Source organism: Scleropages formosus, unplaced genomic scaffold (genome assembly GCF_900964775.1).
Source record: "Scleropages formosus unplaced genomic scaffold, fSclFor1.1, whole genome shotgun sequence".
Classification (NCBI taxonomy): Eukaryota; Metazoa; Chordata; class Actinopteri; order Osteoglossiformes; family Osteoglossidae; genus Scleropages; species Scleropages formosus.
Genome location: NW_021641044.1, coordinates 23,689 through 43,219, shown reverse-complemented (window position 1 = coordinate 43,219; position 19,531 = coordinate 23,689). Strand labels below are relative to the sequence as shown.

Below are 19,531 nucleotides of genomic sequence, written 5' to 3'. Positions count from 1 at the left end.
GCCAGGCATATGTACGACAAGGAAGCCCTTGAGGTTTCCACCATCCCAGCTGCTTTGGACAAACCTGAAGCAGCCAGATCTGGCTTTTCCAATATTTCCTCTTGCCCCCTCAAAACATGACAACCACACCTGCTTCTTTCATTTTACAGGCATGGATTCAGTCTGCGGTGGAACACACTTCACACTTGTTTGATCCCAATATCCAACCATGTACGTTCGCAGCAAACCGTAGGCAGCGCTATTACCAAGGTGCAGGGAACCCCGGGAAGCGCAGCCACGTGAAGGAACACGGGTTTCATACACCCGGCTGGCACAGCACAGCATGGATCTGAACATCGCTCATCTCCGCAGGTAGCGTACTGCTTAGAGAGCATAGCTTGCAAAAGAAGAATTTGGGTTTAAATCCTCCTCCCATTGTACAATCCTTGAGCATGGTACCCACAATTGCTCCAGTAAAATTTACCCAGTTATGTCAATAGGGAAATTATTTTAAGTAGCTTAATATTGCATAGCACTTCCTCGAAAAGCCTCAGTTAGAGGAATTAAAAATTAATTTTATACTTTTATTTAAAGTTGTGTTTCCATATACCAGCAGGTGTTGTTACAACATTGTTCAGACCACCTTGAGGATTTTCTGGACCCTCTGAACACCATTTTCTCCACCCAAATGCAGCTTTATAGGATTTGTGTTAGGTTGGGGGCTCTTAGTCGGGTCCGGTAAGTATGGCTTTGGTGTGACGGAGCTCGGCGCAGGGTGGGTGGGGGAGGGGTCGAGTCCGTTGTGATGTCAGAGAAAGGGAACACTGAATGCTTTGCATGGCTCCTTTTTTATGAATGAAAGTTTTCTAACCCCTCCAAAGGAATGCTTCTTGTCAGCACTGGACCCTTTTTTTTTACTCAACATGATGTTGGACTGTTTAACCTGACTTTCACTGTATAATACAGATTGTACATGACTGATAAAGCATTTTAAAATAAACAGAAACCATACATGCATTGCTTTACACACATTAATTTAGTCAAAGATCTTGTTGCCGAAATTGATGCAGAGATTTATGTTGTCATTTCTAAAAATTGAATTTGTTATTGATGAGTATTCTTAAACTACAGATTTTTTTTTGTAAAACAGCTCTTGGGCTTATGTATAATTATATGGAAAATTAGCTGTTTTAGATTTGCTTTAATGGTGTTTTTTTCTGTGTGATGGAACTTGAAGAGTACATATTTTGGAAGCAGTCAGTCTAATTCCATATCACAAGCATAATTTCCAGGATGTATTTTGCACCACGTTCCACCTGAATGTGTAAGGGTGTCAAGCCATGTCCGTCTCATTCCGGCAAACTGAAAATTCCACAAACAATAATCAGGAATCTTTGTTCATATTGTTCATATATTCATTAGTGGGTGGTGATGTGAAAAGCCTGCCTGTTTCCTTAGGTCAAAAAATAGAGAAAAAAAAAAACCCTTGTAATGAGAGCTATGGTTTGTTGTGAATTCAGACAAAAGTTGCGTAACAAAAAATGATTTCTTCTTTTTCATATTGATTTAGTGATTTAAAATATTGACGTCATCAATTCAGTTGAATGCTGCCGTAAACTCTTTGGCAATCTTTAGCCAGAAATTCTGCATCTAACACCATCACATCGTCCAAATACTGCTGAAGAATGTTCCATCATCATGTCACTGACAGTCTCGCTGCAGTTCCACGAATTACTGTACACTCCAGGAAAGAAAAAGCCAAAAAGCATTTAAAAGTATGAAATCCTTGTCATATCATAACTTCTAATGTGGCAAAGTCCATCAGTCACAGATGCCAAAGTACTCTTCTTTCAGTATGCTTTGTTCTCAACTGAAAAGGTCTATGATGGATAAGGATGATGGAGCGAAAAGGAATTTTGTTCGGTCGAGGCCTCAGTCACACAGTTCCCTTGAACATTTGGCTCTTGGGCAGATGTTCGCCCATCTACCTTCAGGCACTAGTCACAACCCCAATCATGTTGTGAGGTCTGGACCTTATATAGAGAACAGACCAGGCTTCATACCTTTTTCCCTCAGAACTGACATCGCTCTAGACAAACCAGGTAAGGGCACCACGCTCCACCCTCACCACATATCCCTCCCAAATACTCCTTATCCGGCGAGCCAATCAAAGTCTCTAGACCCTTGTCCCAAAAAGGGGGGTGGGGTGAATAGTGGAAGTGAAAAGATGAGTTGTACTGTCAACTTTATATTGGAGGTTCCATCAAAAAGCTTCTGCCTGCACAGACATATGATATGGTTAACTTATATCTTTCACAGTTTTTTTTTTTTAATAATCGCCAGCTGTATTGCTTTCATTTTTTATATTCCAGGAGTAGCCTAGAGAAATTTCACGGCTTCTAGACGCGCTGTAGTTTTTCATCATGTACACGTGTTGTTTCTTATAGACATGAATGCCATGGTTTTTAGAATAAATATGTTGGGAATCATCATTCAAGAACTGCACAGTTCTTTTGTCGGACTCAGAATGACATTGCGCCATTTAGCCGCTTGAAGCTGAACTGTTTCATGCCGTTTATGCAGTGAGTTTACCGGTGACTTGTGTGGACTTTTGTTAATATGAGAGATGTCATACAGCCCGTTATGCTGCACTGCTCTGCGTTAATATATTAACTCCGTAACGTGTCCGCGCACCGCAGCCCCGCTACACGCGTCAAAGCTTTTTTTAAATAAAAATGTGTGCTTTTCATACATTTACTTTCGTCTAAATTTTAGTAACATATTGATCTGATCTGATTTTTAATCCAGCCATAAAAGTCTACTCAAACTACGTAGTTTTCACACCTGTTTATATGAAACATACATTACAAACGCTCATAACGCAAGTCTTCTTTTATGAATCATGCAACGCGACTACAAATATTTGCATACTTCCGTCTTTTCAAGATATCCCGTTTCACATATTCTGTACCGATATCTGTAAATTGAAAATTATACACCTTTACTCGTGTAAAACATTTGTTCCCATGAAAGTTACAATTATTACACGTCTGTGTGATTCGGAAACAACAAGACAGACTCAGCTCCGTCTCCGGTCTCAGCGGAACCAAAAGTTATTGAACAAGTTATTGTTGCTGAAAAGAAAAAAGAGTGCGGAGCTACGCGTTCGGTGCAAAGATGATCGATCGCGCTCGTCCGTTGTCTGAATGATGTGTGAATGCTGCGGAATGCGGAGGAGAGGGATGATGAGCAGGGGGGCTGTGTGGACCGGGGGGGGGGGGGGGGGGCTACCGACTTGTTTGGTACCTCTTTTCAGTGGCCATGGAAGGAGGGGTTAGCCCCAATGGAGCAGAATGGGAGGGCGAAGGGCTTCGGGTTTCATCTTGACAGGGGGTAGGGGCTGGACTGCTTTTGGAATATACGAAGATCCATTGAAGGCAGAGCGGACATATAACGGCGGTGCTGAGTTCCTGCCGGGGGCCTGGCGCTGCATTCCTGTCCGCTGCCGGAGCTTCAGTGCATGGTGGTCCGGCCCGGCTCGACTCGGTTCGGTTCGATCACTGGGAGCACATACACACACACACACACACACACACACACACACACACAGACTGAAACGGAGAGCGAGCAGCGTGCCGTGCGCTCCATCCTCCTCCGCGGCGCTTCGTCTTCCCCCCCCCCAACGCACCCCGGAGGCCCTGCTGCATGTCTGACATCTAGACATGTTCATCTCGGTGGATTCCAGGACTGTACTGCTCCTCTGCCTCGTGGCCGCGGCCAGATGTCAGCAGGAGGACGACCGTAAGTGGGAGCGCTTGACTTCCGAACTTCGCAGTGTCTCCGCTCGTCAATATTTTTATGGGCTTTAAACTTCATCGAGTAGAAAAGTTTACACCTGATGCTCTCGCGTCTCATCAGATCCCATCTTTTGTGCACTATATAATTATGTTCAAATATAATGTGTGATGATGGCACGTATTAGTAGTTTAGTTGAACCCATGATGATGATGTGCAGGTGACGTTACCCTGGTGACTGTGTGATGGGCTCCTTAACTTAAGCGAAAAAAGAGTAGGTGAAAATGGTTCACAGTAAGAGTAAGACACACAGCTATACAAACAGTTACGCACACCGGGCTATACGCGCACGGCGTGTGCGCGTGCTGCTCCACATCTTCAAACACGCCGCTGGCCGGTCACGTGTGAGGTAGAGTTCACAACCAGGTACCAAAAGTTGTTTATGCGACCTTTTTTTTTAACTGCAAAGTGTACGGAACCGACAGGAACACGTACGAAAAAAAAAAAAAAAAAAAAAACATTTTAGATGACTGCAAATGCAATTGGTTTGAGCAGATTTCTTTCTGAAAGGAAAGTATTATTATAAGCCTGAAATGGTTACGGGAAAAAGCGATTATTCAGTGTTGCAACACATGATCTAGAAGCTCTTAGTCCGGAGAAATACGTGGGTTTTGCTCGTGATCGCGTTCGCCGCGATGCTCTGTGTTACATGAGAGCACCTGCAAATAAAGGAAAAAACGATCTCAACCGAGTCGCAGTCGATCTTTGGTGTGAAAATCAGTTAGAATGAAATCGCACTGGACAAAAGCTTAATTAAAAGCTGCTAAGTTATGTGCGAATGCTGCGGCTGTAAATTAACCCGTTCGGTGCCGTCCCGGCGCCGGACACCTGGACACTTGCGGCCCCGGAGCGCTGGAAACGGACGTGGGGGGCGGGGGGTGGGGGCGAGGAGCGGACTGAACATTCCGCTCTTATTGTGGAGTATCGACGGGGCGAATCTGGACTTGTTGCGAAGAAAAGATGAACTGTCGCCGCAGAAATCTTAATATTCCTCTCCGCCGTGAGAAAAAAGAAAGAGAAAACAGCCCTGGCTTTCTAATAGTCTAATGCGATATCCTGGAAAATACACCACCGATTTTAATTCTCAGTTCTGTTTGTTTATTTTATAGCATTTCGACTGTGTTTAAAGTATCAGGGCCCCGAATTTATTTAAAAGAGAAAAATTAGACAGGTTACTTGTGGAATTTAGACGGAACGAGACTCGAGCGCCGCATGATTTTTAGTGTTTCCATGTGTTTCTTAGATTATCCACAGGCAGAGTCAGTTAAGAAAGAATGTTTGGAGAAAAAAGGAATGGAAAGTATAGTATTAGGTTGGGAATTTATTGCTGTAACTCTGCAGAGTGTCTTCTTTTTGCAAGTAAAGGGATCGGACTCTGCTGGATTTGAAATTAAATGTAGGAAAGAAGAGTTGGGTGGGGGTTTTGGAAAAGAAAAAGTGGGCAAAAAAAAAAAAAAAAAAAAACAGTACAAAAGCAGGCTCAGATTACCAGGCCCCTGGACATAATGTAAGTCGCTCTTTCCTGAAAGCTACTGCAGGAAAATATTTGAAAGACGTCCTCAGTTTCAGTTTAAGAAGTCCATCAGATGCTGAGACAGACCTCAGACTTGCAGCTCAAAGGGCAGCTGGAAGCCACTGGCATCAAATTGCTGAAGGGACTCGGGGTTCAGACCCTCTAATTAATACACACACCAGGGAAGTACACTCTCAGGAGGAGCAGCGTTCAGGTCTTTTTAACACTGCCGAGCGAGTGATTCGGAAAACGACCTCACTTAACTTGAATGTCCCAACACCTGCGTTCAATTTAGAGCGTTCCCCTCAACTCCAGTAAAAAATGTGGAAGCCGAGCGAGACTATGGAATGCACAGCGCAGTTAGGGTTACTGCTATCTGTTGGAAAGAAGGTGTGCAAAGCAGATTGAAGCTTTTCCTAGGCAGGAAGTTTAAAACACAAAAATGTGAGAGGAAAAACTGTTTTGAGATGTTTTTAATGATGGTCCAAAAAAACCCGCTGGTGTGAAAGTACCTGTATGAAGGCTGACCATTCTCCATTCTTTGACATGTTTGAACTGGCATTTGACAGATGTATGGGCTCCAGATGGGGGTGGGGATGGGGATGGGGATGGGGGTGGGGGGGTCAGGTTCCACTTGTTTGTATAAGGCAATACCTTGTGAATTGGCTGCACTGTATCTTTAAAAATGCCCTCATTCATAACTTCTGGGGTCCTGTGGGTTATCCAGAGCTGACCAGACCTCCAGGGTAAACATACCTAGAGTACATATTCCCCCACCTTCACTGCTCAAGTGGCTCCACGTGTCGGCCAGCACAGAACTGACTGATGAGCCACGATAATCAGTATTTAAAAGGTCTAACTTATGACACTGCAGTAAAATTCACAAAAGGCATGTGAAAGACACTAAAATTCCATTGTGTAGACACTGGGTGCTGAGTGACCTGAATGTTGTGCTTTATGTATTTAGTTCACATATTAAAGATACTGCACGTTTTCCGAAAGAGTGGAGCAAAGATGGAGATTGTGCAACTTCTGAGCAGCAATTCCAGTTTTTGACACAAATCAAATGCGAGGGTTCACTGGCAAGTGCCAGGTTCCTATATTTAAAACACTGCCTCTCTTACTTCTTTAATGTTCGTAATTGCATTTTAACATCAATTAACCATGTAAAGAAACAGAACCAAGAGCTGATCTATTTTAAGGAACCTTTTAAGAAATGTGCTTCACACTGTATTTACCTTTTAAATGTGCACCCAATTAAGCCCTAAACCAGGCAATTTGGTGGGAACCAAAATGTTACACTGGCAGGAGGGAAAAGAGGAGATCATTTGACTGGACATTAGGAATTCAACCCAGTCAAAGATCTTATGCTGTGGTGGAAACTCACATGTGGGAAATTACCTTGCGTTGTGCTCCTGAAAATCCAGATCAAGTGTATGATATTGTTATTGATAAAGTTCATTTCTTGCGCTACAGCGCCATCGTGTGGCCGTGTTGCAAACTGCACTTAAACGTGTGTTGAGTACTGTGAATGTTGTCTACCCTCCACTTAGCCTGCCTGGTGCAAAAAGTTTAATACTTCGGCCCTAAACCCCCATGAAAGTATCTCAGAAGTATCCAGGCCTCAGAGTTCCTAGTTTTAATATCCAAGGATGTCACCAGGATGAATTTTGAATAGTTCTGAAATCATCCAGCAATTGATTGATATATATTGTTCTGGTTATTATGTGTGGAAATGACTTTTCCTCTTTCATAATTTTGCCATTTTTTTGCAGCCGCTTACTTGCAACTGTTTAACGTACCAATGTGTCTGGAGCCATTCCCATTGTGATAGCCGCCGTGCTCTAATGTTAGGACTTGAAAGCCTGATGTTCTATCTCCCTCTCCTACCGCTTCACACCTGCCCCTCTACCCCCCTGCCCTGTGTGTGGCCTTCGTGGCCCCTCCTCCACAGAGGCGGAAGGGGGCTGCGTGCAGGATGACCGGCACTATAACGACAAGGACGTGTGGAAGCCAGAGCCCTGTCACATTTGTGTGTGCGACACTGGGACCATCCTGTGTGACGAAATTATCTGCGAGGAGCTAAAAGGCTGCCCAAACCCCGAGATCCCATTCGGAGAGTGTTGCCCCATCTGCCCGGCTGAGCAGGCCCCTCCCAGTGGTCGTAATTTATTTATTCACACTTTCATAAATAAATTACTGTGTATTTCTTGATATTTTTCATTGTATTGTTTTGAGCTGGAAAACAGCACCAGTAATATGAGTCCATGTGCAAAGAGCTGAGCTCCTCGGTCCTTTGCCATTTGTTGCTGTTTTTCACAATAAACAAATGAAAAAGAAAGATTTGAAAGACACTTCTAAGTTTATCTGATGTATCGCAGTGCTGCATTGGTCTTTTTAAATGGTCTGGAATTTTTTTCCTTCACCTTGACCTCATCTTGTATGGATATTACTGTATTCCCAGTATCATGTGCACATGTGGGAATCATTATGGAAATACTTTACTTTAACAGACGTGCCTTTCCTCTGCAGTCCTCAGACGAAATATGCTCTGTGTGGTTTAAAACAAAAAAAAATAGGCAGAAATTGCCAATTGTAGCTCAAGGCCATTTTGGACAGACCTTTATCTTGGTGTGTACTAATAAGACGAACGTTCTCGCTATATTCTGTGCAACTGTCCAGCTTCCGTAACATAACTTCCTTAAGTGAAGGGTTTTACTCCCTCTTTCGCAGCAGGTCGAGGGAATTCCAAAGCCTTCTAGTTCAGCTGGATTTTTGTCTTTTAAAAAAAAAAGTTGCATCTCAGCGAATACGGCAGCATCTGTGAAATTAGAAGTGCTCTTTCAACATAAACCTTTTCTGTCACCATGCCATTGTCTTGAAAATGTGCGACAGTTTCATTTCGAATGTCACATAGGAGATTTATTTACGGTATGTGTATTGTAAAAGAAGCAATGTGTGGTGCAAGAGAAGGTTGATTCCAAAACTTTAATGGCAGAGCGGTAACAGTGAACTGTGCTGAGGAGCTGCTGCTGCTTCTGATGAGAATGATGCGTTTGAGTCCTGCTTTGTCCTTCATCACTCACCAGCTCATCCTCACCCTCTTGCTTCATGACTGGCTGCCCAAACAGTCCGCATGCACGAGCGCTTCATTTTTCAGCCCTTTGAGAGCTTCTGTATTGACAACGGCATCGTGTTCAAACACTTGGCATGGCTCCCCGTGCCATATGTGTGCGCCTTGCCCTTAGAGCCGCCCCACCTTGTTCCTCCTGCGTCTCCTTCATGCCTCAGCCCAGCACCCTGCCTGCTTGCTCTAAACCCCGTGAGATGGAGCTCAAAGCAGCACTTTATACCGCCCGATGGGTTTCTTTAATGTTTTACATGAAGTTAGTAGTCAGCCAACACCGCTATATTGTCGATGTATGTAAAGAAAGAAGCTCCTTGCAGATTTTTTTTTATAGATTTGTGTTTCCCAGACGGGAAAAAAAATGGCTAAGTTGTTATTTGTGCTGCTTTGCATTGCATTAACCATCCCTTCTGTTCTCATTTTTCCCCTCCGCTGACACAACAGGACAAGTTGGTGTTAAGGTGAGAAAATATTATATTTAACGTCCGCATGTGCAGGTGTCGCCTCCCCGCGTGCAACACCACAGTTTAGCTGTGTGCTTTCACTTGTTCGTACATAATAATGCTGAAATTTCCATGTACCGGTGAAGGAGAAGGATTTTCTGTAAAAATATCATCTGTAAGAGTAATACTTTATGACAGTCTTAAATTCAGCACTTTGTTGCCTCATTGTGTTACTGACATTTTTTTTTTTTCCCATTATCGTTATTTTTTAAAAAATAACAGGAGCGGATTTGCGTTAGGAATGATATTTTTTTTAAAAAAATCAAATAATTTCTCAGGATATATATTCATCACATTTGTAAGTCCTTTAAATTTAAAGTGCTGCGTAAGCCAGAAAGTAGCAGATGTATAATTGTTGGTTTGACCAAAGTGGACTCCAAGGGTGTTAGAAGAATCATGAACTTTTGAATTGTTCTACTGTGTTCACCAGATAGATTTTTCAGATGGCTAAATGTACAAGGGGGTAGAGTGCGGCAGCAGTGGGAAACAAAGGGCATTTGTCCCACTAATGAAAGCCAGGCTCCATCAGTGTGGCCTCTCCTGTTCGGTTTCATACATCTGAGCTTCTTATTCTCATCGTTTTTATATTCTAATATGCTTAATTGATATTCCAGCGCTCCATAACCAAAATATTTTACCTGCAGTGGAGTAGCAAGTGTCTGTTTTCTCCTTTTTGTTATAATAATAAAATATTATCACAACAATAAGAAGCCGTATGGTCCCTTGTGGTCGTTAATATAATCCAGCTTTCCCGTTTCACTCCAACAGGGACAGAAGGGAGAACCAGGAGATATCATTGATGTAAGTGTACACACCAGTGAAACTTGTTTTGTTTTAATTAAGTTAAAAATATACGTTTGGTCCATTTTGATGCAAACTGCAGAGGAACTTGTGTAACATGAGCACATGAGATGACGCATTCCCGTTCGAGTGGACCTTTTAAGCGACAGGACAGTGCAGCGCAACTGCCGACGGGGACGTATTTTCTCCGTGATGTGGGAATGTAGGCTTGAGGCGCGTGGCAGTTGTGTGGTGCCACAGGCATAGTAGGCTGCACGGGGGGGCAGGGGGCCAAGCACAACAGCCCTGGCCGAACCTGCGCTGCCCGCCCGCCCGCCCGCCACATGGAAACCATTTGCCTTCTCTTTTTACAAGCGTGCCGTCTCACTTTCTCACCCAGCCGATGCTTAGTTTTGGTCTCTTTTAATTCAGTTGGCTCTTTTTTAACTCACTTGGTTTCATTTGGTAATCAGTTTATTGCTTCAAAACCCCACGTTACTGGCTTCCAGTTAAAGCATGGAAAACCCTTTCAAACAACTGCAACTGTGCGAAGCTACTAAAAAATTTATGGGACTGTCAATTTTTTGTATTTTTGTTTGTAGTGCAAAGATGGAGCAATAAAGAATAAAAGTCTTTAAGGCTGCAGTAAAAGGGAGAAGCCACAAATAGAAAGTGGAGAAAACTGATTGCGCCTCATACATTAATTTATATCATTTATTCATCACTTTGCGAAATAAGGACCGTTCGGATTCCATGTGCGCTTGTGGTATTCATTGTCGCAGGCTCATTTGCCTTTTCCTTCTTCCTTTAGATTGTAGGACCAAGAGGACCAGCAGGCCCCATGGTAGGCACATGATGGAAACCTGCTGAATTTCCGAGTAAAAGCCTCCTCCATCCCGGCTGTGAGTTTCAGGTACCATCTCACTATGGTTTCTTATCCTCACAGGGGCCCCCAGGAGAGCAGGGACCACGTGGCGAGCGAGGGGAGAAGGGAGAGAAGGTATGTTGCTCAGGGAAGATCCCCATGACATTTTCCTGTCCCTCTGAGGACTGCCTTTCTGTCTCACAGACTCTGAGGATGTTGCACATTATTGGTCACAGAATGACACCTCCTAGCAGAAACCTCATTGAATCCCTTACATTTTTGGCTTTGCTTGGCAAGCTTTCACTACCTGCCACTCTCAGTCATTTTATTTCATTTTGAAGCAGAGAATAGCTGAAGAGTGCAGTCAAGGTAGAAAATCCATGCTTGTTTATTAGGAATAAAATGAAGTTATGTCACTATTGTCAGGAATGTAAAAGGGATTTTAAAAAGTGGCAGAAGGGGTGTTTTTTTAACATACGTTTAGTTTTGACAAATGGGCAAATTTCTTGACCACATTTTGTACAATTTCCAGCAAGTAGGAAGTGTCACTGGTAGTTTTCGTTTTTTTTTTTTTTCTCGGTAAATGCTCATCAGTGGAAGTTGTAGGCTCATCGCCCTCTTGGTTACCATGGGCCTCTCGGCGTCACAGAGGAACAGATTCAGCAGCTCATGCCCAGTCAGCACGGCTATTACAGCAAACCATGACATCTCACTGATCACCTCTTTAATTCATTATAACTTTCAAAGTTCAGTGAAATGGTGTACCTAGTCACTATGCCAGGGTACAAAGGTTTTATTTTTGGAAGTTCATTCAAAATGATGCATGTTTAAGAATTATGTAATTAATGTAAAGTAATAGTTTGCCATAATTTTGACAAGACCTTTTAAAAAAACTTACAGCAAGTAAGTGCCCTCCTCAGTATTAACTAATATTAGAAATGATTATCTGGGTCGAAAATGGTTCAGGGTCTTCTTCTTTGGGTGTACAAAATAATAACTTTTACCATGGTTCTTTGAGGAATGTGCAGCTAAAACAGAACCACGGAGGCCTTACTCTTATCAAGCATGGTGTTGTCTTTATTTTACCGTGCTGATGGAAGAATGTAACCCTTACTTCAAATGTTGATGAGGTGTTGTTGCAAAACACAAGACCAGATGTTCAGTTTAGTAGCATGAAGGAAATTTGCTTTCAACACCATAGATAATAATAATAATACACCTAAATGCAGGGTTGTAGGCGATGTCATGTAGTCAGGATATACAGAACAATAAAAGTATGAAAGGTAATACATCTGCTGGTAAATTACTTTTAGTCACATACCACTTCTGTGCTCCAGCCCTTAGAGTGCAGAAGGCAATTTTACTCTCTTTTGTTAACCGCTGGTTCAGATCTAGATCAGAGATCAGGATCCTACCCCAAGGGGCACGTGGTGCAGCGCTAGTTAGTGTACACCTTGGACGGGACCTCATGCACCACACACACGCGTAATTTGAACGTAGTGCAAACATGTAAACTCTGAACAGACGGAGCCGGATTCGAACCCGCAGCTAAGCAGCCCATGCACTGTGAGGAAGCAACCCTAACCCTGTGACTCCATGCCAGCCGGAAAACAATGTTAATCAATTTAAATCGTGGCAATTATTTTCCAAACTTTGAAAAAAAAATTATGTATGTAGCACTGGCTTTTTGATAAAATGATCACTGTGAAGCATTAATCTGATATATTGAATAGTGGTCTAGGCTTTCAGTCAGGTTTCATAGTACATCAGTATTAATGGACATTTGTAGCTCCTTGCCTACACTCTGCCAGTTCCAGATATCTTCTCAGTCAATAAATCCAGAGTAATAGACATTCAAGGCCTCATTTTTAAGGCCACATCAGTGTATAGATGGCCTTGAAAAATTAAAAGTTAATTTTAAGCTTGCGGAGGGTGCAGTGGCGCAGTGGGTTGGACCGGGTCCTGCTCTCTGGTGGGTCTGGGGTTCGAGTCCCTCTTGGAGTGCCTTGCGACAGAGTGGTGTCCTGTCCTGGGTGTGGCCCCTTACGCCCTGTGTTGTCAGGTTAGGCTCTGGCTCCCTGTGACCCCGAATAGGACAAGCAGTTCAGAAAGTGTTTTAAGCTAATTTAAGAGAACTAGTTACTATTACACTTTCCACCAACAAAAAACACAGTTCCAAAACAGTGATCGCAGTGAATCAATTTATTGTAGTGACATTAGTCACATGACGTTGGTGACAGTTCCATAAACATGTTTCGAAGTGTGTTCCTATGATATGTTCATTCACGTGCTGTGTCCTCTTCTCCTGCGCAGGGAAGTCCTGGCCCCCGTGGCAGAGATGGCGAGCCTGGTACCCCTGGGAACCCGGGCCCCCCTGGCCCTCCTGGGCCAAATGGTCCCCCTGGGCTTAGCGGGGTGAGTGTGAGAAGCAGGGAGGGCAGGTGACCAAGCCCCGGTGTGGCCGAGGGCTCCGCGGGAGTCCACGCAGACACGCGGAGCAGCCAGGCAACAACGGCAATATGACCGAATGAAAGAGGGTCTCGCCTCTTCCACTGAACCAGAGGGAATGAGAGGGCGATGAAAGTATGAAGACAGAAACCGAGAGCAGAAGGAAGGGTGGAGGAGAGAGCGGCTAGATCCGTTTCAAACTGATGAGGAACAAAGAGGTGGGGGACAGCATCGGAGGATGTGGGGAGGTTTCGGGGAAGACAAGGGACGCCTTTGTGACGGACAAATGAAAGAGTGAAGTCCCTGGGCTCCTTGTTTCACTTTGGTCTCCGCTGAATCCCCAGTGGCAGGGAGAGTTTACATTTACATTTATTCATTTAGCAGATGCTTTTCTGCATCGCAGAATAAACAAACCCCGGAGACTAAAGAGAGACATGACTAGCACATATTCCGATTAACATATTTTGTTCTGTTTCGCTCCAGTTTACGTGCTACGGTCATGTGACATGTTGACTTTTCCAGCCTGAGGTCGGATGTCGCGACTTTCTGTTCTTGCTTGGACGCTGTAAAAAGCTGACGTGCGTTGTCTAAAGCCGTGACACCCCGCGCTCTGTCAGACCCAGTTGTGTGACCCTGTACTCTCGTCGGTTTTGTTTCCGCTCCAGAATTTCGCAGCTCAGATGGCTGGTGGCTTTGACGAGAAGGCTGGAGGTGCTCAGATGGGCGTGATGCAAGGACCGATGGTAAGAGCAACATGCATAGACTTTTATGGTCTTTAGGCAATTAACACAGGCCAGTAAGTGACAAACGCTGGATGAATAACCAGGAAAGGCAACGATTACAGGTAGTTTTGAAAACGGAAAGTTTTGTCAGGCTCCTACCCCCTTGTGGCCAGGTGTAGGAACTGCAGCTGTCGCCTGTCACCAAAAAACTCTGCACGTGTCGATTGATTTGTTGGTCTTAAATTAATTTCTTCATGAAAAAAATCTGAATAGATCCCTGCAGTAAAAGCATCAGGCTGAGCATGCTCATAGCTAGGAGAGACTCTGAGAGCCCTTTTCATTTACTTACCCTAAACCACAGTTTTGAATGACCATATTTAGCAAACAGAGGGAACGGTGCCTATTAATAAATGAGGACTGCGGTTTCTCATGGGGTTGCGGTTCGAAGCTTCAAGAGAGCTCTGTCTCATTTCACGCTGAGGCAGTGGCCACCTTGCCCACGATTTAACTTGGCAGCCCTTAAGTGGGAGGAATGGAGCGAAAAGGCCCACTGTGCCAGTGTGTCAGAGCTGCAGAGCTGCAGACCTGCGTCCTCCCTGCCGCTGTCCCCGCACACTGGGGGCTTTGATTGCGGCGCGAGCCGCGAAAAGCAAACACACACCCCCTCTTGTACAGAGGCTCATTCACGGCCCGGCCCCGACAAACCAGGGTCATTCTGTACGGTGAAAAACCGGCTTTCATCTCGCTCTCCGGCAAAGACCCACAGAGCCGCACTGTGCCGTGCCGCGTCGTGCCACGCTGCTCTGTGATCTGGCCGTTTTCTTTGGCCCCTGCTCTGAATCTGAGAAACACGTACATATCTTAAAACGTGCTTTGTAAAAGGAAACAGGTGTTGAACAATTATTGACTTGAACTCTTCTTACTGTCATGACAAAAGGAACCTTCCTGAATAAAGACAGAAAAGGCTTAACAGATTCCATGTACTCAGTCTGTCCTTTCATTGAAAGTAATTGATTTATAATCCTTAGCTGCTAGATTGAGATGCATTGGTTTCAGACCCCTTTCTAACAATTTCCCCTGAGATGTGCATCACAGCCTCCGTACAATGGGAACGAAAAAAACGATAATGGACCTGCTGAAGGATTTCCCCACTGAAGCACACAAACAGCGTACAGGAGAGCATGGGGAGCAAAGATTAAACTGTACATTAAATCTACAGCCCTGTTCGTCTGTCTGGTCACACCCTCGATGCCTAATTCAAAGAGATGGTCTGATGTCATGGAAAGTGCGTCTGAGTTGAATCCAGGGCATTGTGCGGGGCTGCGGGTTCAAGCCCCCCCACCGGTCCTGTGCACATGGAGCACAGCTGCCGGCCACAACCCCCCTCCTTGACTGCCGGCAGGGTTGGCGTCTGACAGCGAGCGAGGAATGCCCTCTGATTTATGCTCCTGACAGTCAGGCCGCCGAGCTTTTGTTGCTGCGGGGCAGAAACTGGTACCGTGCTTTATTAAAAGGGGGGGGGAATGAGAGCAGGGAGGCTAAGAATGCTGCGCTCGTGTTTTCCCCAGCTGCGTACAGTAAGTCCCAGAGCGGCACCTTGTGCGGGGCGTGCCTCTCGGGTTGGCCGATGCGCGTGAATGCACATGTGCTCAAATTCAGGGGACGTCCACGTGTGTCTTCTCACAGCCTCTTACAGCCTCTTTCTCACTTATCTCTCTCTCCCCCCCCAGGGCCCTATGGGTCCAAGAGGACCACCGGGCCCCACTGGAGCCCCTGTAAGTACCTGCTGCACCAGCCGCCACACAGCAATGCCAGTGAGATGTAGCGAAGACGAGATGTCCTTCGTTCTCCGTTCCACTATCGGCACCATTCTTTTATACTGATAGCAAGTCATTCCTAAAATGTCGGTATAGCGGAAGCATTTTTCACAGAACACTATACAGTAAGGTACCAAGGACCGCTGTATTTTTGGCAGTTTTAGATACATCCCCAGTTTTGTCTTTTTTTGCCTAAAGTGGGGAATATACTGTCATGGAAAAAAATTAAGAAATGAAGGTGGAAAAAGACAGACCCATACACGCTGATTCATAAAGACACATGTTCCTGCTGCTTTCTGATGGATGTAGACATTTAACACTTTAATCGTCTGTCTGAAGGCTGCGGGGCTTTTTCCTCTACCGGCAGGCAGGCAGCACCTGACAATTTAGCTTTCATTCGACCCGACGGTTCCCCTCTCAAACACCCACCTGTCCTCCTCCAGCCCTTTCCTCTCTCAGGTTTAAGGCAGTTTAATGGCGGTTACCGTGGGACAACATGTCCAAACCTGATGTTAAATTACAGAGTGTGGTTTAGGGAGGTCCTGCTTTTCCTTGCACGCTTTCGAAAGGCTGCCTGAATGTAAGCGAAAGAAGACCAGTCCAGTGGAAGTGCTGTGATTCAGACTGGAACCTCAGTCTCTAGACATTTTATTAATGAAGTCAGATGCCGCACCAGTTACCCGTTTTGATGCGTGGCTGAACATTCACACATAAAAATGAGAAGGTCTACGGCGTCATCTTTAGGCTGAGACTTCACTGAAAGAGATGGTACAGTAATGTGTTATATTATTTAGTGACTTTAAATTGCTTGAAATCTGTGTGTGTGTGTGTGTCTGATTTCCCTGCGATGGACTGACATCCCATCCTGGACATGCCCTGCTTTGTACCCTGTGCTTCTCCAGAGCATCACAACCACGCACTGGACAAGCTGTGACACATAATGCATAGAAAGAAAGTGATCCTGGCTAAATGTACCGTACCGCTCCGATGGTGTGTTGAAACCGTGTGGCTAACTGGCTGCTGTTCTACATCCCAGGGCCCTCAAGGTTTCCAAGGCAACCCCGGAGAGCCTGGAGAGCCTGGCACTGCAGTAGGTATCCCATGATGCCCTGAGGTGCCCCCCGTTGCTGTCTGTAGCCATCTATCAGACAGCACCGCTGAGCTAATCCTCTCCTGTTGAGCCTAGATATCCAGGCTGACGCCAGGGCTGCCCTGAGCATCTGCCCTGTTACCCTCAGACCTCAGATCCTGCTGTAAAACCTCATTACTTGCAATTAAAGTCAAGCCAGGAGTGTTTTTGACAGCACAAGAATCCATCTCTCCTCGAGCCCTGCCGAGCAGGACGGCGACTTTGTGTGCAAATTTATTTTTGGTCCAGATTCTCAGTATGCGTATGAACCCCATTTGCTCTGTGGTCTTTGTACCGTTTTTGTCTTTCTTGCCGCAGAGCTGTAATTAAGATTTATTATGATATGTATTTATTTATATCGTAAAGTTTATTGAGGGTAACTTAATGTGCACATTTCTTCTGCTGTATTACCTCCGTCACAGTATATTAGGCCTTAATAAATTTTACACGTTGTCTTCTTGTATTTCGCCGCTGCTATTTTTTGCAGCGTTACATGCTCCTTCACCTCCATCTGTTTAAGATTAAAATAGCCTCAGGTATTTTACTCGGAAAGGGGAAGAAAGTATGCGTGGAGTAGCACTTTCTATTTTGGTCTCCAGCGTGCCGCAATCCCTCGGAAGTGTTCCGTAAATCCGTGCCTCTTTTCTCCCGACAGGGCCCCATAGGTCCCCGCGGGCCGCCTGGACCTCCAGGAAAACCTGGTGAGGATGTAAGTACCACATTCTGGCACAGAAATGTCCCTTGCTGTCTCACAAAAATTCACATGTCCGCTTGGAAATGTGCCTGCAAAATCCTGAATGACTTCCGAACTGCATTCACATTTTGACCACTTCGTTGGCCCCTTGACCTTCTGAAAACCTTGACCAGAGATGATGCCTCTTTTCACATTTCCAGTTTCAAAATTGTTGATTAAGTCACTTTTCATCTTACAAGACCTCAACTGTTATGCCCTGCTGACCACAGGTGTCCGCACTGTTGTCCTCTATCAAAGACTCAGCAAGTGGCACTTTGGTCCAACCAGTCAGCTCAGTGTAGCCCAGTGCTGACTGAGTAATCACTGGTCATCCATAAATCTAACTTTTCCTTCACTGTCCATTATATTTTTCATTAGTGTCACACTTAACATTCATTTATCTGGCTGACACTTTTTCCCAAAGCAGCATTCAGTTAAAAGATACGTACTCTGGTTTATCCATTGATACAGCTGGGTGATTAATACAGGATTTTAGTGTATGTGACACAACGGTACTACTGCAGGAGGTAGGATTTGAAGCTGGGTTGTCCTTCAAGTGCAAAGCAGCAGCAGCTCTGACCACTATGGCACCTGCTTCCAGCTGACATCAGTTACCTTGTTATCATTCGCATGTTCACTGTCATCACTGTCCACATGAGTACCACAATGCAGCTGAGCATTGTTCACATTCATGGTTTCTAGAAGTTCAAACCTTCCATTGAAAACATTAATATTTTAACTTAATTTTTTTTTCCTTTTAATGTCAATACTGTAGCATCAGTATACAGATGTGAAATATTTACCATGCAATACAGTCCTTTTTTCCCCTCTCTCACTTAAATTTCCGCATTGTAATGGGGTATTTGTTAGGGTGACATGTGGTGTATGAGTTGTAATGGGCCTTAAAAATGTGATCATTGCTGCTCCCTGCTACGGATGTACTGCAATTAGTAAAATATTTACCCCAAGTTGTTCTAATAAAGCACCGAGTATATAAATAAATCAAATCCTGTAAGTTGATTTAGCAGAAAAAGGTGTCAACTATTTGATTAAATAATATTTCTACTTCTTAACTTTTTGTTTAATCCTTGCCTTTAAATTGAACCTTTTTCATTTTCATTGCATTTTAAATTATTATATTGAATTTTACTCTTTTACGAAAAACAGGGCCAAATTTTGCAGTGGTGGCAAAGTTTGATCCAGTGTTTAATTAAATAGACCTATTCTGTCCCACACCTGTAGTTCCAGTTATACCCGCTAGGTGGCAGCAAAGTGCAAAATATTTTCAGGATGTGAATCCACTAGGGGGCGTTGTGAGGCCAAGTTATTATGCAAATACATTTTGCTTGTCATTTGATATTTTTTCAGCCAGTTACACCAAGTCCTTAATGCCAACATTTTACTGTTTTGGTTTTAATTTCGTCATTCCACATATCTGAGTATATATGCTGAGGCGTCTTTACGCCGTGGTCTCTTTTGCTCAATATTCCTCTGTGTGTGTAGGGTGAAGCTGGCAAGCCTGGGAAAGCTGGTGATCGTGGACCCTCTGGGCCTCAGGTAATGTGTGAGAAGCTGTCAGCTTGGCTGCACACAGCACAGGAGAAATTCGCTTCATTAAATGGCGAAAGTGTTCCCCGCTGGGATGCTGTCCTTGATGTGTAAAGCTGTCTGGTTGCTCTGCCTAACAGCCTCATCTCAGACTGAGTGCACACAAATCTGCACTGAAGAGATCAGTGTTTCTGCTTCAGATGCATTTTTTTCAAGTCCGATTCATTTTCGGTTATTTACATGGCTTTTGGTTATACATTTCAAGTATTTTTTTTAAGAAGAATTAGTCTGAGTGGTCATAAAAATTACACTAGTCATCATATCGAGGAAACATTTTTGAAACATTGAACAAGAAATGCGTTGTGTACAATGTGAAAAGACACTTTATTGATGATGGAGCAGCACAGTAGTTCTTCACAGCCCCTCACAGCACCTTGTGCATTCCAGGATTGGCTCCAGATCAAAGTGACCCTGTTTGTTCAATCACATTGTGACGATAAATGGATGGACTT

General features: G+C 44.3%; 1 protein-coding gene across 1 annotated transcript in view; it reads left to right on the top strand.

The window, feature by feature from the left end:
- Nucleotides 1-3,347: 3,347 nt before the first annotated feature.
- The window catches only part of LOC114909763 (collagen alpha-1(II) chain-like), a gene marked incomplete at its 3' end in the record, with an annotated part of 39,213 nt that continues 23,029 nt past the window's right edge, over nt 3,348-19,531 (top strand). Inside the window, 12 exon segments of the mRNA XM_029249556.1 lie at nt 3,348-3,780; nt 7,302-7,508; nt 8,919-8,935; nt 9,746-9,778; nt 10,569-10,601; nt 10,704-10,757; nt 12,936-13,037; nt 13,736-13,813; nt 15,523-15,567; nt 16,646-16,699; nt 17,394-17,447; nt 18,975-19,028. Of these exon segments, the coding sequence (XP_029105389.1) occupies nt 3,702-3,780; nt 7,302-7,508; nt 8,919-8,935; nt 9,746-9,778; nt 10,569-10,601; nt 10,704-10,757; nt 12,936-13,037; nt 13,736-13,813; nt 15,523-15,567; nt 16,646-16,699; nt 17,394-17,447; nt 18,975-19,028 (810 nt within the window).